This window comes from Pipistrellus kuhlii, unplaced genomic scaffold (assembly GCF_014108245.1).
Source record: "Pipistrellus kuhlii isolate mPipKuh1 unplaced genomic scaffold, mPipKuh1.p scaffold_m20_p_49, whole genome shotgun sequence".
NCBI classification, from domain to species: domain Eukaryota; kingdom Metazoa; phylum Chordata; class Mammalia; order Chiroptera; family Vespertilionidae; genus Pipistrellus; species Pipistrellus kuhlii.
This window is the reverse complement of record NW_023425550.1, coordinates 786595-803253: the sequence shown is the minus strand read 5'-3', so window position 1 is coordinate 803253 and position 16659 is coordinate 786595. Positions and strand designations below refer to the sequence as shown.

Here is a 16659-nt window from a genome sequence, read left to right as displayed (position 1 = left end):
TTAGACAGCTCCCTGCCTTCTAGAAACCTGTTTTCCCCCTCTGAATGACAAGGGTTTGGATGCTCTCATAGGGCCCTGCCAGCCCTGACATTCTGGGATTCTCTTATCTGTTTGCTAAGCCAGGATGTTCATAGTTCCAATTTAGGTAAAGCCAAGAGCCCCTCTGTAAGAAAGTCTTGAAGAAGGCTTTAGATAGAACAGAGGGCAGATGCTGTAAAGTGATGCCAGCAGACCCAATAAGATATTAGGGGTTTGGTGGCAGCAACAGAAACCAACCCAGGCAAACCTAAAGGCACAGGGTGAGGCCAGAGCAGGCTCCCAAGAAGAACCAGGGCTGACCTTTATGCTTACCTGATGGGAGGATGCTGCCTTCCACGGAGATAGCAGAAATGCATTGGAAGGAGGAAAAAAAAGGAGTCTTGAACTGCATGGCATGAAATGAGTCACTTAACCTTTCTAAAGTTTGATTTCTTCATTGGGAAAATGGAGTTAGCAATCCTCGCCAATAAGCATGTGAAAAGATGTTCAATATCATTAGGGAAATGCAGATCAAACCCACAAAGAGATACCACTTCCAACCAACTAGGAGTACTACCATTAAGAAGGCAGAGAATAACAAGTGTTGACAGGGATTCAGAGAAGTCAGAACCCTCATTCACTGATGATGGGAATGTAAAATAATGCAGCCATGGTGGAAAACATTTAGGTGGTTCCTCAATAATTTAAACACAGAATTGCCACATGACATCAGCCTGAAGCAACTCAAATGCCCATCCATGGGAGAAAAATAAACAATTTATGGTATACATATACAATGGAATACAGCAGTCATAATGAACTCAAGCACAAACAATATGCATGAGTCTTTGTGATTTAATTTAATGTGAAAAAAGCCTTATAAGATTGATATACAACTGTACCTTTTTATAAATTAAATGCAACTGAAATTTTCAGGCTTGAAATTTTCAGAATTTCCAATGATCCCCACTTAGGGCTGGGCCTAGTAACTTGTTTCTGATGAGTAGAATATGGTAGAGGTGATAGGATTTCACTTCTGACATTAGGTTCCAAAGAAACTGTGACTTCCATCTTTCTCACTCACACTCTTTCTCTTCTCTCTTCCTCTCTCTGAATGAAGTTGCCAAGTTGTGAGCTGCCCTATGGAGAGGCCCATGTGACCAGAAACTACCAATAGACAGCCAGAAACTAAACACTACCTATGACCACGTGAATGAGCTTGGAAGTGATTCTCCTCCACACAAGACATGAAATAACCCTGGCTGAGATCTTAAACCAGAGAATCCAGCTAAATGGTCTGGATTCCTGACCCAAAGAGCTGTGAGATAATAATTTTTGTTATATTTTAGCCACTGGAGTTTGGGACAATTTTTATGCAGCAATAAATAATGCACCTCCTATTAAAAAAACTGCTTGCAATTAGGAAACTGTAGTACATCTACACAATGGAATACTATGCTGCTATAAAAAAGAAGAAACTGCCGAGACCAGTTTGGCTCAATGGATAGAGTGTCGGCTTGGGGACTGAAGGGTCCCAGGTTCAATTCTGGTCAAGGGCATGTACCTTGGTTGCGGGCATATCCCAAGTAGGAGGTGTGCAAGAGGCAGCTGATCAATGACTCTCTCTCACCGATGTTTCTAACTCTCTATCTCTCTCCCTTCCTCTCTGTACAAAATCAATAAAATATATTTTTTTTTAAAAGAAGAAGAAGAAGAAGAAACTTTTAGCATTTTCAACAGCATGGATGGAACTGAAGAGCATTATGCTAAGTGAAATAAGCCAGTCAGAGAAAGATAAATATCACATGATCTCAGTCATATGTGGGATATATACACTGAGTGGTCAGATTATTATGATCTCTGAACACATCATAATCTGGCCACTCAGTGTATATATAATAAAAGGCTAATATGCAAATTGTCCCTTCGACCAGGAGTTCAACCAGCAGGTAAGCTGGCCATCCACCCATGTCCCCTCCCTCTGGCCAGGCTGGCTGGATACCACCCATGCACAAATTCATGCACTGGGCCTCTAATATATATATAATGGCCAGATTATTATGCTTTCAGAGATCATAATAATCTGGCCACTCAGTGTAATGATCAACATAAACTGATGAATAAAAATGGATCCAGAGACAAATGGCAGAGGAGGGGGGCAGAGAGCAACCAAAGGACTTGTATGCACACATATTAGTATAACCAATGGACACAGACACTGGGGCAGTGAGGGCTTGCCCTTAAGGGTGGGAGTGGCCGGGGGGGGGGTCAATTGGGGAAAAAGGAGACATGTAATACTTTAAACAATAAAAAGAAAACTGCTTGCAATTTCCCAGTATACACCATGCTGCTTCTCCTTTCTGTGCTTTTGTATGTGCTAGTCCCTCTTCCCATCCTTCTTCATTCAGCTACTCCTCCGCCTTTAACAAATAGCTCAAGCATCTCCTCCTCCAGGAAAACTTTTCTAATTGGGCAATGCATAACTTGCTCTGCTTCCTTTCTCCCTGCGTATCTTCTGACTTCTATTAGCACAGTTACTATATTTAAATTACTTAATTGTGCAGCAGTCTATGAACAACTTAACTCGAGTGCCAAGATAATGCTGTATAGTGCCATGATTTCCATATCCTCAGTTTCTAGTGAGATATTAGTTACATAGTATATATTGTCTGAAGGCAGGGTGAGTAATAGTAAAGACTTTGTAGTCAACAGACAACAATTTGAATCTTAGCTCCACCACCAACTATCTATGTAACCTAAGACAATCACTTAGCCCCTCTAGAACCCAGACCTTCTCATTCCTGGAGTGGAGAGGGAGTGAGCAGCACCAGAAAGGGGAATTCATATTGTACTCTTCCTATATTCCAGGCCTCTTATTCTGAGGATGCTCTGCAATCACTAAATCCAGGTAGAAACTTTGGGAATTATGCTCCTCATCAGCTGCTTTTATTTGATAAATTATCAATAAATAAATGCAGAAGAGAGTTTTTTGATATAGAAGTTAAGAGCAGTTCCAGTACAAAAAGATTTTTAAAATCATGGCTAGCCCAATATTTTTAAGTGACATATTTCAGCCGTCTGCTAATGTTTCATCGCTAAAATACCAGCCCTTTTTTCATGTACACAATAGAGTGTTTGGACAGAGGACAAAAGCATCATATGTTCTACACATCTTGCAATGGGAGCTGTCAAATGCTGCAATCAACATTGCCACAGTATCACCACTGACATGCTTCCAAAAGACTTTAAAAACAAAACCCACCACGGGCATAGAACAAAATACACAACCCAGGAAAATGTGCATCTCATATTCTCTATGTGTATTGAAAAAACAACTGTGGCCTGAGGCCAATGACAGGAAGGTTCTTTGAGCTTTTTCTCAAATGTTTCCAGTTTAGAAACATATTTGGAAGTGTAAATGTGGAAAGGGGAAACCCCCTTCTAGCCCAAGGGATTTGGTTTCCCTCCTGAGTAATTTCTGGCTCTGACACTCTGGTAAGATCATACCATAGCAGACAGAGTCTACCAGGATGTCAGAGCTGGAGATTTCCCTGGAGGGAAACCAATGGGGGGGGGGGGGGGAAGAAAAAGAAAAAGAAAAAGAAAAAGAAAAAGAAAAAGAAAAACAAGCCTCAAAAATGCAAATTCCAGCCAAAACCGGTTTGGCTCAGTGGATAGAGCGTCGGCACATCCCCAGTAGGGAGTGTGCAGGAGGCAGCTGATGGATGATTCTCTCTCATTGATGTTTCTAACTCTCTGTCCCTCTCTCTTTTTCTCTGTAAAAAATCAATAAAATATATTTTTTTAAAAATGCAAATTCCAGACTAGTCCTGAGAGGGAAAGACTTAGACAACATGAGTGGTATGTGTTTCCAAGTTACAAACTTTCCCTTTTGAGGAAATATAAACCTGAATCTGTTACCTTTCTCAACACTTGAGATGATATCCTCTCAAACATGCTTCTCTTCAGGAGTCTATCTTTCTGAAATGAGAGAAATAGACTCATTCTTAACTCCTCCCTCTTCCTCATCCCTCACCTCCAACCCCGCACCAAGTCCCATCAATCCTAAGTATCTCTTGAATCCCACACTCTTTCTTACCTTCATCACCACCATTCTTATATAAGCCATCAGCATCTCTCATCCAAATAGACTCCTGTAACCACCCTATCCCATCTCCCTGGATGGCAGAGGAAATGCTATGTGTTCACAAATCCATTTCATTCTCTTCCTGGGCACCCAGAATGAGCACATCCCCAAAATGTCTTGTAATTAAGTTGGGAACCAACCAATGAATGCATAAATAAGTGGAACAACAAACCCATCTCTCTCTCTCTCTCTCTCTCTCTCTCTCTCTCTCTCTCCAGTCAATCAATACATTTACAAAAAAAGAAATTATATGGTAGAAGCAGGAGAAAAAAAGACAATTGGATCTATACGTCTGGAGTTCAGTAGAGAGGCCTAGTCTATTGATATACAGGTAGTGTCATCATGGATCATAACTCATCATGCTTCTCTTATCTTAAAAATAAGAGCAACAATAGCCGAAACCGGTTTGGCTCAATGGATAGAGAGTCGGCTTGGGGACTGAAGGGTCCCGTGTTCGATTCCGGTCAAGAGCATGTACCTTGGTTGCGGGCATGTACCTTGGTTGCGGGTAGGGGGTGTGCAAGAGGCAGCTGAGCGATGACTCTCTCTCATCGATGTTTCTAACTCTCTATCTCTCTCCCTTCCTCTCTGTATAAAATCAATAAAATATATATTTTAAAAAAATAAGAGCAACAACAAACAAACTCACTCTAATTCTGCTCCTTTACCCTATTTGTCTTCCCCCAGATCTACTCTCCCAAATCCCTCACACAAAAATCAGGTCTCCATCCCCCTGAACCAGCTGTCAGAAGGCCAACCAGAAGGAAGGTGAGGCTGGGGATGGGAAAAGATTAAGTGGCAAACTTACATGCATAAATACATAGCCCATGGACACAAACAATAGTGTGGTAAAGGCCTGGGAGGGGCAGGTGCAGGGTGGAAGGGGTCAATGTGTGTGTAGGGGAGGGACATCTGTAATACTTTCAACAATAAAGATTAATTTAAAAAAGAAAAAAAGGTTAAACAGGCTTCCCTTGCTATCAAGTGCAAAAACACTTTTCCATCACTGCATCACCGGAACTTTCAGGAGCATGTAACTGTACTGACTACTGTCACCTCAAAACCCACTTCTCCTACCTAATTGCACAACACTAGCTAGATTTAAACTCCACCCTTCCTCTATGCTACCCTCATAAATTGCACAAGAAAATAAAATTGCCAGCTGGGCACTCCATCACTTACTACTGATCACTCAAGTGTCTTCCCTTCTATAAAAGGCCAATTCCTTCAAGTTTGCTCTAGGCCCATTCCCTCTCTCTGACCAGGGACCTTGGCCCATCAATTGAATATTCTCTTTCTGTGTTTCAACATTTCCCTATACACAGGACTTTTCCCACTATTTATTTTCAAAAGCTTTACTGAAATATAATTCACATTCCATAAAATTCAACCATTTGAAGTATTCACTTTTTACTATATTCACAGAGTTGTATGACCATCACCTAATTTTATAACTTTCATTTTCCCAAAAAGAAACCTCATCATACCCATTAACAGTCGCTCTCCATTTCCCCCCACCAACCGCCAGTCTAGGCAGACACTAATCTATTGATACTTATTGTCTCTATAGATTTGCCTATTCTGGACATTTCATATAAATGAAATTATACCATATGAATACTTTTTAAACTGGTTTCTTTCCCTTAGCATGTTTTCAAGGTTCATCTGTGTGGTAGGATGTATCAACTCTTCATTCCTTTTCACAGCTCAATAATATTGCATTGAATGGATAGATAATACTTTATCTATTTGTCACTTGATGGACTTTTGGGTTATTTCTTTTTAATTTTTATGAATAATGCTGCTAGCAACATTCATGTACAAGATTTGTTTGAATATGTCTTTTCAATTATTTAGTTATATATTAAGAGTGGAATCGTTGGGTCATAGTTTGTTCATATTCTACAATATGTTTAACTTGAGGGACTGTACTATTTTCCCCAGAGACTGCATTATTTTATATTCCCACCAGAATTGTACAAGGATTCTAGTTCCTCAACATCCCTACCACTACTAGTTGTTTTTGTTTTTTCTTCCCCTTTTTATATTATTACTAGAGGCCCAGTGCACAAAATTTGTGCACTGGAAGGTCCCTCAGCCTGGCTTGCACCCTCTCACAGTCTAGGGCCCCTTGGGGCATGTAGCAGTGAGTCAAGCGGCAGGTGGCTAGGGAGGAGTCCAAATTGAGGCCAAGTGTTGCTCATGCTAATCCTGGCCCGCTGCACCTGCTGTTGCAGAGTCGGGAGAGGTTTCCACTGTGGCAGCTGCTCTCACCAGCTGGGAGCCCAGCTTCTGGCTAAGCAGTACTCCTCCTGCATTGAGCATTTGCCCCCTGGTGGCCAGTGCACATAATAGCAACTGGTTGTTCTGGTCATTCTACTGTAATGGTCACTTAGGCTTTTATTATATAGGTTAGAGGCCCAGTGCACAAATTAGTGCACCAGTAGGGTTCCTCGGCCTAGCCTGCAGTATCGAGCTGAAACTAGCAATCCGACATCCTCCCAGGTATCCTGGATTGAGAGAGTGTGCAGGCCAACCCAAGGGACCCCACTGGTGCACAATTGGGACCAGGAAGGGACACGGGAGATTGGCCAGCCAGGGAGGGACCACAGGAGGGCTTCAGGGCATGCCCGACCCGTCTCGCTTAGTCCCAATTGGCTGGACCCCAGAAGCAAGCTAACGTACCTGTTGGGAATATCTACCCCCTGGTGGTCAGTGCATGTCATAGTGAGTGGTTGAGCAGCCTTAGCATATCATTAGCATATTAGGCTTTGCTTGGTTGACCAGACAACCAGACACTTAGCATATTAGGCTTTTATTATATAGGAAAGCCATGCTAGTGGAAGTGAAGTGGTATCACTTTATGTTTTGATTTGTATTTTCTTGATGGCTAATGATGCAGAGAATTTTTTGATGTGCTTATTGATAAACTTTATTTGGAGAAATGTCTATTTAGATCTTTTGCACATTTTAAACTTTTTTAATTTTTATCTTTGAGTTGTAATAATTCCTTATATATAGTTCTTATGAGATGTGATTTGCAAATATTTTCTCACATTAGGTTTTCTTTTTACTTTCCTGATGTTAATGCTTGAAGCACAAAATATTTTTTAAATTAGGTTTATCTAATGTTTTCTTCTTTTATCTGTTTTCTTCAGTTGCTTTGCGCTTTTGAAATCCTAAGAAACCATTGCCAAATCCAAGTTCACAAAGGTTTTCACCTATGTTTTCTATTAAGAGTTTTATAGTTTTAGCTCTTACATTTAGATCTTTAATCCATTTTTAATTAAATTTTTGTATGTGGTGTGAGGTAGGGGTTGAAATTCATTCCTTTGCATGTGAATACTGTTTGTTTAAAATACTATTCTTTCCCCAATTGAATGATATTGGTACCCTTATTGAAAATTAATCGGCCATATTATTTCTGAACTCTCAATTTTATTCCATTGGTCTGTCTGCTCTGTTTTTATCTTTTAAATATATTGATTCCAGAAAGGAAGAGATAGAAATAACAATGAGAATCATTCATTGGTTGCCTCCTGCCCACCCCACACTGGGGATCAAACCCACAACCTGGACATGTGCCCTGATGGGGAATCAGTTACCTCCTGGTTCATAGTTTTATGCTCAATCAGAGCCATGCTGGCTGGGCATATTCTGTTTTTAAGCTAGTACCACACTGTGTTGGTTATTAGAGCTTTGTAGTAAATTTGAAATTGAGAAGTCTGAGTCCTCCATCATTTGTTGTTCCATTTACTTATGCATTTATTGGTTGATTCTTGCATATACCCTGACTGGGAATCAAACTCTCAACCTTGGCATATTGGACGACACTCTAGCCAACTGAACTGTCTGGCCAGGGCTGAATGCTTTTAGTTTTTCTTGCCTAATTACTCTGGCTAGAACTTCTAGTACAATGATGAATAGAAGTGGCACAAGCAGGCATCCTTGTCTTGGTCCTGAATTTAGGGGGAAAGCTTTATCTTTCATTATTATTAGCTGTGGGTTTTTCTTAGTGCTCTGTATCAGGTTAAGTTCCCATCCAGTCTGTTTTCTGAGTGTTTTTATCATGAAAGGGTACTAGATTTAATCAAATGCTTTTTATATACCCATTGAGGTCGTGTGGGTTTTTCCCCCTTTATGAATATGGTGCCCAGGTTCTTTTTTAAAGTTAAAATCTTAGAAGGATGCTCAAGATAAAAAACACAGTGAGGGTTCGCTTTGTTTGAAGCAGGAAGGGAAGTCTGCAGCTGCCAAATTGGCCCATCAGTAATTCCTTCCCAAGTAGCTCTGGGCCCCACAGGAAACTAAGCCAGGGCCCACGAACAACAAGAGGACTCTAGGGCCCTCTCATCCAAAACTCCTTGTTGAGCTGGCTCTGTCAGCCAAATAAGCCCCAACCCTTGGCCTTAGGAAGCCCTGGTTGGCAGGGCTGGCTGATTACAAGTACACAGCTCCTTTGGCATCCTGCAAATTGCAGTTATCCTGGCATAGAGCTCCAGAGCCAAAGTCCTCCTCTACCCCTCTGTCTGAAGTATTGATCAAGGGGCTTTGGAGTCCTTAACACTTGCCCTTCTTGGTGTTATATTTCCATTAAATATTAGTTTGGATCTGTGGTTACAGCAAAGCTTGTACTAAAACCTTGATTATAATCAACCCAAAATACAGAGATGCAGTATGTCAAACAGATTGCAGACAGCTCACTGATTACTTTTGGGGATGACTGATTAAGAAACTTTATTACAGAAAATGAACGCATCTAATGTCCCCAAATACATTTGTGACAAGAAGAGACACACAGGAGACATAGACAATAGTTGCTACATCACAGCCATATTCTTTCCAAAGGATAAAACACCATTCAAGAACAGGGTGAGGGGATTGCAAGAGAGAAGCGGTTAGAGAAAGCAGGTACTGTCCTTTAGATTAAACACACACACACACACACACACACACACACACACACACACACACGATGGCATTGCAAGAGCACCTACTGTGGGCCCAGATATAAAACAAAGCCAAAGCCTTAGGCGATGAAACCATGCCACTTGTCACACCTCAGAGGAACTAGAGAGCATCACTCCATCAAGACAAGCAATCTTTTGATAGGGTGAACAGTAGTCTTGCTGCAAGCAGAGAGTGAACTAAGTGGCCTTAAGTTCCTTTAGAATGAAATTTCTGCTTAATCAAAGATCACTTATCAGCCTCCCTACTTCTGTTTAGTTACTGTGGAAGCACAAAAAAAAAGCCATCCCCTTCCATAGTTGCCATGTCTATTTACAATCAGATAGAGGCGCCCCACTTAGCAGAAATCTCTTCTTGGTGCCAAGTTGAGCTCTTTCGCATGTGACGAGGTTGCCCACAGCTCTCTAATCTTAGCATGGCACATTGTGTTTGGGGCAGCAGCAGCTTAAGACCACAATGCCAAGTGATGGCTGGAGGAAAGTAACAAGGGCATGGCTGAAGCAGGAGGGGCAATCTGGAACAAGTAACTCCAGGCAAAGCTCAGGACCTAGAGATTTTTACTTAGTGGTCATTTTCTAGAAGAACTGGAAAAACACAGTTAGGACAAACAGTTCTGACATGAGAAGGAATAGCGATAAATATAGATCAGTGATCAGGCTGGAGATCATTACAACTTGTACACACCTAGAACCTGACAGGGTGGGGAGGACACTCTCTGCAGACATGCAATGTTCCAAATAGTCAATTTTAAGAAAAAAAGCTATTCACTCCTAAGTAAGCATGAAAACATGTCATTAAAAAACACCCCAGAGTGCTTCCCAGCCTCAAACATACATATGAGTGTCAATGCTAGGCATTAGCAACGCTCACCCATAACATAGCACCCCTCATTACTGCCAACAGGTAAGATGCATGTACACATCAGCCCGCAAAATACTTCTATTTAGTATCACCATTTTGCCACTGTGGCCATGATCCCTCATCCCAACTTGGACAAAATACACACCATCCGCCATGAAATCATCACTGAAATACAAACCAAGCTTCAAGAAAATTGAACAATCCTTGTTTCCAATGAATGAGCTCATCACCGTGTAGGCCATTCTACTTTCCATCTGATGCATTTAGTGCTTAAAACAACCGATTTCGTCAGGTGCCCCAACACAGCCTGCCAACAGATCCAGCAAACATCCTTTGGATATAAAACTTCTTAAAGTTACAGGGGGGAGGTATTGATTCTGCTCCCCCCCATCACTGGGGACCAAAATGAGAAGTGGCAGTTTAAGACCTCAATTGTTGAGAACAAATTTCCAGAGGGTGGGTGGGGGGGGGAGTGGGCAGGGAATGGAACCTGAATGTTTGATACACCCCCCTCAGAAGATATTTTTGCTGTTTATTAATTAATTTGGCTCCACAATATAAGGGGTGAGGCAAGAGGCAGTTTTTAAACCTCATAGGTAAGTAGTCAGCCTCAATCCTAAACACCCACTTCCCTGTACCTCTAAAGGCTGCTCAACCTTGCCTGTGTCAAGTTATCTTAGCTCCTACATTCAATAGCTCAGACTTCATCTTGATGCCATTCAAACGAAATCATGCAGTAACTTCAGGTAGCTCTCTTCAACTCGTCCTAAGTTACCAGATTTACAGGGAGGCTAGTCATCAAATACAGCGGAGTGGGTTGCTTCACCATTAAGACTGCTACGAGTCAGAAATTTAGAGGGTTAGAATAGAGAACAGCTTAAAAAACGTAATACTGTTTTTATTTAACTTCAAAAACATTTCAGCATTCTAAACATACAAAAATTAACAAAACGTTGCAAATGTGTGTGTAGTACAGAAGGGTTCTTGAAATTTCACTGATGCAGGGACTCTTCACCTTGTTGACAATGAAGAGTTGTAGCTTGTTTTAAAGCGAAGTTTAAAACTACCACACAACTAAAAAACGATCCAAAGACTTCTCATGCCAGCTGACCCCCCTTTTTCCACAGCTAAGAATGGCAGGATGCTATATCACTATATACAAAAACAAGACAACCTGAAGCTAAATGGATGCCCACTGCAGTGTCCACAGGTCCAGCCTCACAGTGCACGCCCTGAGCTACAGCCCCTCCAAAAGGCATCTTCCTCACAGCCTCAACGCCAAGCAAAGAGCATCAAGAGCTTGTCTTGGTTGTTTGTTTTTTACAAACTATAGATATGTACAGTTGAGAACTCAGGATTTCTAGCCAATAACCAAAGAGGTAACACCACCTTACAGATTAAAAAAAAAATGCCAGAAACATCTGTAAATGCCTTGTTACACCAAAACAGCAAAGTGCACAGAGTGAGGAGAACACGAGAGCCTTGTCATTTTTAAAAATGTTTGGAAATATGTACAACTTTGATACAGTTTCTGGGTGCCCTAGACACCCATGGCCACTTCATGTAAACCACTGACAATTGCTAGAGCACTTTGAGAGACTACATATGATCATGATCCAATTGTGTAATTAATCCTACTGAGGGCAACAGACACCTCTCAAATAAGCTGTGTCAATTACGGCGCTCCCCTACACTAAGGTATTCACAAGGAGACAGATAAACAGTTTTTTTATTCATCCTCCTCCTCCTCCTCCTCTTCTTCTTCTTCCTCCTCTTCCTCCTCCTCCTCTTCATCTTCTTCTTCCACCTTTTTCCGGGCAACTTTAGCGGGACCCTTTGCACCATCGAACTTGCCTTTGGACTTATAGTCGGCGACATCCTAGAACAGGGACACATTTTTCCAAATGAGAAGACAAGCTCTCCTGCAGCTATTTGAACACAGGGTGAAAACATGCTGTCCCTGCCTCAGAATAAGCAAGCTGGAATTCAAAACACAGTACAGGGCTGCTACTTGAAGTATTTGTTTCCTGATACATATCTGGTTCTCAGCCATTCAAATGTAAAAGGTAATGGGTGATCAAGTAGCCTTTAAGTCATGTTAGAGTGCTATCAAATCCTATTCCAGTGGCATCCCATGTTATCCCATATTTTAAGCCTGTCTGAAGTTCTCCAAAATAAAAGATCAGAAGCCAGAACATCGGCACACATAGCTGATCTTGAGTGGAGATGGGCCCCCATGGGACCAGCAAAGCACCCTTCCACCCCATAAACCGTCACATCCGGGGCAGCTTTCTCACAGGCCAGAGCGAACGCACTCTGGCCCACCTCACCTTCTCATACTTCTCCTTCAGTTTGGCAGCCTTGTTGTTGTAAGGCTGCTTTTCGCTGTCACTTAGGTTATTCCACATCTCGCCCAGCTTCTTTGCCACATCGCCAATAGAAATCCCAGGGTTTGTGGATTTAATCTTGGGGCGGAATTCGGAGCAGAAAAGGAAAAATCCAGACCTTGGGGGAGGAAATGATACAAGGTAGATGAGAATCTTCCAAAAGTGAGCTCCCATCAAAATCCCATGTTCCTGAACCCACACACTTCCTATCACTCCTCCCTAGAGTGAAGAAATGTGGGATACCATATACAGCGTCTCAAAGTTGAAGGTTATAGAATGTTTAAGCTGCTTTAGCAATATATAGTGGTTTCTCAGTCTCTCAGTTACTGGGCAAGGGGTAGAGAAGGTACCTACGGATCCTGACACCCCAAAGAAGCTGCCTTCTTTCCAGTGTAAAGGTCAACAGGCAACTACCAAGCACGCACAGCTCACCAACACGTCAGGCTCAAAGTACAGAATATTTTAGAGGTAGCCTGACATTTTTAGGTATATATATATATTTTTTTTTAAAAATCTTTCAAGCAGAAGGAAAGCCCTTCATGGTTGCCCTGAATCCTACAGTCACTTACGGTGGCCTTTTGGGGGCATTCGGGTCCTTCTTCTTCTTGCCTCCCTTAGCTGGTCCGTAATCCTTCATTTCCCGATCATAGCGTACTTTATCTGCCTTTGCCATCTCATCAAACTTAGATTTCTCTTTGGCCGACATTGTCTGCAAAGAACAGGACCTGATAAATTCCTCAATGCAGTGAATACATACCTGTTCGGTTATCCTATAATTAAAGCAGCAGCTGCCATAACCACTTGCAAAAGGGGATGAAAGCCTTGAACCCTTGTAGAGTCTTTTTGTGTGTGGCAGGGGGGAGAAAAACAAAATTTACTGGGAGGAAAACAAAGCCGTGGGTTAACCCCGCTAATAGAATCTTAATAAGAGCACACACACAAAACCCTAAAAACAAGTAAAATGTATCTAAGTAAAGAGGACGAAAACAGCCACCTGGGGCTAAAGGTAAATAACACCAAAGTATCAAATCCAACTCAGCCTAGCTTGAAGGATACAAAGCAAAAATACCTTCCACCTTTCAGAGCACTTCTTAGAAAATTCTGCAAAATTGACAGGAACTTCTGGGTTTTTCTTCTTATGTTCCTCTCTGCATGTCTGCACAAAGAAGGCGTAAGCAGACATCTTGCCCTTTGGCTTCTTGGGATCACCTTTAGCCATCCTGACTGTGATGGATGAAAGAAAGAGAAACAAAGAAAAACAAATCCAATGAACAGAACTACAAGATGTAACAAAGGCAGGGTAAAATTAAAATTACTGCTGCTCTTAGGATTCCACCCTCCCGCCCCCCCCCCCCCAAAAAAAAATGCCAGATGCCACTGGCAACCACAGACAGCCTGGGAAGGAAATCAGCATCACTGTCACTTGTCATTTAACTTTTGACCAGCATGAAGTGCACAGGTTTCCGAGTTACTTCTCCAAGAGTAGATCAAGTTCTCCAAATGGAACAGACCCAAGGGTTGTGGCTCAGCTCTACATGCGGATTCAGAAACGCTATGTTTTGGAAAACTGCAACTACCGTGGGGAGGATACATTTGTAGGCGATGCAGGCTGATGATAGAGGCTTGAAACCAATGACTTAAAGCTAGCTGGTCATCTGTGTTAATCCCATGTTAGAAACGAAAATACTGTCAGTGCTGCTCAACCCAAGATGAAAGCGGAACTGTAAATAAGGAAAATTTTTATATTTCAGTATTTTGGCTGCATTGTGACTTATAAAAATGGCCTTTACAAGAACGGTTATACAAGGAGTGAGCTGATACCCCTGGCCTATTAGTTCAAATCTGTCTCTTCGTCATCATCTAAAGGGGCAGGGGATACAAAAAGAGCTAAGCCTTGCTCATCGGTAAAGCAAAATGCATGTCCAGCCAGAAATACTTGGGAGAAAGTTTCCAAATAAAAATGCAGCTGTGGCGTGTCATAGTCCCTTTCCCACCCCCCCAGCTTCCCGCCATCTTTTCCTTTTCCCACACCCAAGGTCATCATGTAAAACCAAAGCACTCCCCTTTGCGGGGACCGACTCAGGGGCTGCATTAGGCCCCATGGTGGCTGTGCCTGTGGCGCAGAACAGAACACAGGGGAGCCTGCGGCCGGCAGTGGGCAGCCACACTCGGCCAGTGCTGGGTCACCTGGACACCCATAATTCACCTTCCATTTTGTCAAAAGCTTCCTGATGAAAGAAAGTGCCCCTGAAATCCACCGTTGCCTCCCCCGAGGGAGGCGCCAGGCCGGGGACGGCGATGGCAGCCGCGCTCCGGAGGCACCGAGCCTGGCCGGCAGTGGCCGCAGTGATGGTGGCGACTGCCTCGCCTGGAGCCCGGCTTTGCTAAAATGGCTGATCCGCCAGCAGCGGGCACAGGCGTCGGTGGCGAACAAAGCGGTCCGGGCCCCGCCACCGCAGCCGCCGCCCGCTCGCCGGCCCCCACCCCGCCCCGCCCCGCCCTGAGCGCCCGGGGGCGCGGGGCTGCGGGGGCCGGACCCCCCCCCCTCGCCGGCGCGGGGCGCATTCCTCGGGATAACAAAGGCGCCCGTGCAGCCATGACGTTCGCCAGCGATGGGGCCCGCAGCAGCGCCCCCGGCCCTTCACGCCACCAGACCCTGGCCGCGGGCGCAGGGACCAAGGCCGGAGCCCGCCCGGGAGCCCCGCCGCCCGCACAGCCCGCCCGTCCACCCCTTGCCAGGGCCCATCACGCGCCAGCCATGTTAGCAGCGGCGGCGGTGGCTGCGCCGGTGCCCCACGGGCAGGCGAAGCGCGGGGGCGGCCGGCCCGCCTCCCCCCCCTCCCGGACCTCCGTGCGCTCCCGAGACGGCCATGTTAATGCAGAAGCAGCAGTGCAATCCTCGGGCCCGCACGGTACCCGGCGGAGCCCCAACAGCGAAGTTTGCTCACGCCGCAGCCCCCCGCGGGCACCAGCTGCCCGGAACCCGCGGCGATCGTTCCGGGCCGGGGAGAATCCTGCCCCCCCTTCCCGATGCCGCCCCCAGGCGCCGGGGACCCACGCCACCGGAGCCCGCAGCCGCCCTGGTGCGCGCCGCCTCCGCCGCCGCAGCTGCCCCAACATCTGGCTTCAGGGGGCCCGAGCCCCGCGGCGCGGCCCCCGGGTGGGCTCCGGGCAGGGAGCCCCGCGCAGACCGTGGGGAGCTCGGAACGAAGCCCCGGAAAGTTGAAACACCTGAATCGCTTCTTCCTTCCCGGGCACCTAGGTAGAAGGAAGGTGGAGGGGGCGGGAAGGGCGCGGGGATGAGAGGCAGGAGGCGGTGGCAGCGGGACGCGCTGGCGGCTGCAGGAGCTGGAAACTTGTGCGGGCGCTGCGGTGGCGGTGGCGGTGGCGGTGGCGGCGGCGGCGGCGGCGGTGGCGGCGCTGGTGGCGGTGGTGGCGGTGGAGGAGGAGGCGGCGGCGGGCGCGAGCGGGCGGAGGAAACGTACCTGTATTGTTCGCTAGTCTGGGCAGCGCAGGGCACGACGCGAGGCTCCGAGCTCCCCAGCCTCGCGCTAGCTGCCTCCACGAGAGCCGCCTGATTGGCCAGCGGGCTCCGCCGTTTAAAACAGCCTCCTTGCCCGGCCATTGGCTGCGGGCCTCATGCATATTAAACAGGCGCGGGCGCCCATTGGGCATGGCCTCTGGGATCATTCATTCAAACAGAACTACCCGCCGGCGCCGGCTGCAGAGGCAAAACAGAGCTTCCCCCCCCCCCCCCCCCCAGCCCCCTCCTCGACCTGAGCTGCGACTTCAAAGGACTTTGGGGAGTTGGCCCTGCTACTCTCCTCGGCCTTGGCCTCTGACGCGGGATGGCAAGGTCGGGTCCTGCTGCGCGGCCCTCTGCTCCCGCCGCGCTGCGACCTGGACGCCCCCGCCTCCCACTCCTGGCCCCCAGCTAGCCCCCAGCCCCAGAGAACCTCCGGGGCAAACGGCAAAGGTTGAGGGTCCTCAACCTCTGCCCAGTCTTGTCGCGGCTCCGCGGCCGGGGTCTTGCCTGCAGCTCTCTCGTTGATGAAAGTGGGAGGCAGCTGTTCCCCTGGCAAGACCTCGGGGTTTCAGTACTGGGATCCCGCTGTCCCCGTCCGCTCCTCCGTCCCTCCCCCATAAAAGGGGGACATGACACCGCTCCTGTGGATCCTGCTCTACCAGGCTCTTTGTACTAATTGCCAGAAAAATCTGTTTGTGCTTGCAGTTGCGGAAAGAGCGAGCTAGGTGGGCTAGAGGCGGAAAACGGAGTTT

The 16659-nt window shown here is 45.7% G+C and overlaps 1 protein-coding gene across 7 annotated transcripts; it reads right to left on the bottom strand.

The window, feature by feature from the left end:
• Positions 1-8872: 8872 nt before the first annotated feature.
• Positions 8873-16006, bottom strand: HMGB3 (high mobility group box 3). 7 transcript variants are annotated; one of them, XM_036413151.2, is made up of 5 exons: positions 15867-16006; positions 13451-13605; positions 12951-13090; positions 12325-12499; positions 8873-11873 (listed from the first exon to the last, which is right to left on the bottom strand). In XM_036413151.2, exons 2-5 carry the CDS (start codon positions 13598-13600, stop codon positions 11724-11726), a joined length of 615 nt encoding a protein of 204 aa, XP_036269044.1. In that variant the 5' UTR covers positions 13601-13605; positions 15867-16006; the 3' UTR covers positions 8873-11723. The 7 variants fall into 7 exon arrangements, with proteins under 7 accessions (XP_036269044.1, XP_036269046.1, XP_045428520.1 ...); XM_036413153.2 differs by lacking the exon at positions 15867-16006 and adding an exon at positions 15613-15745; XM_045572564.1 differs by lacking the exon at positions 15867-16006 and adding an exon at positions 15640-15664.
• Between the last annotated feature and the right edge of the window lie 653 nt (positions 16007-16659).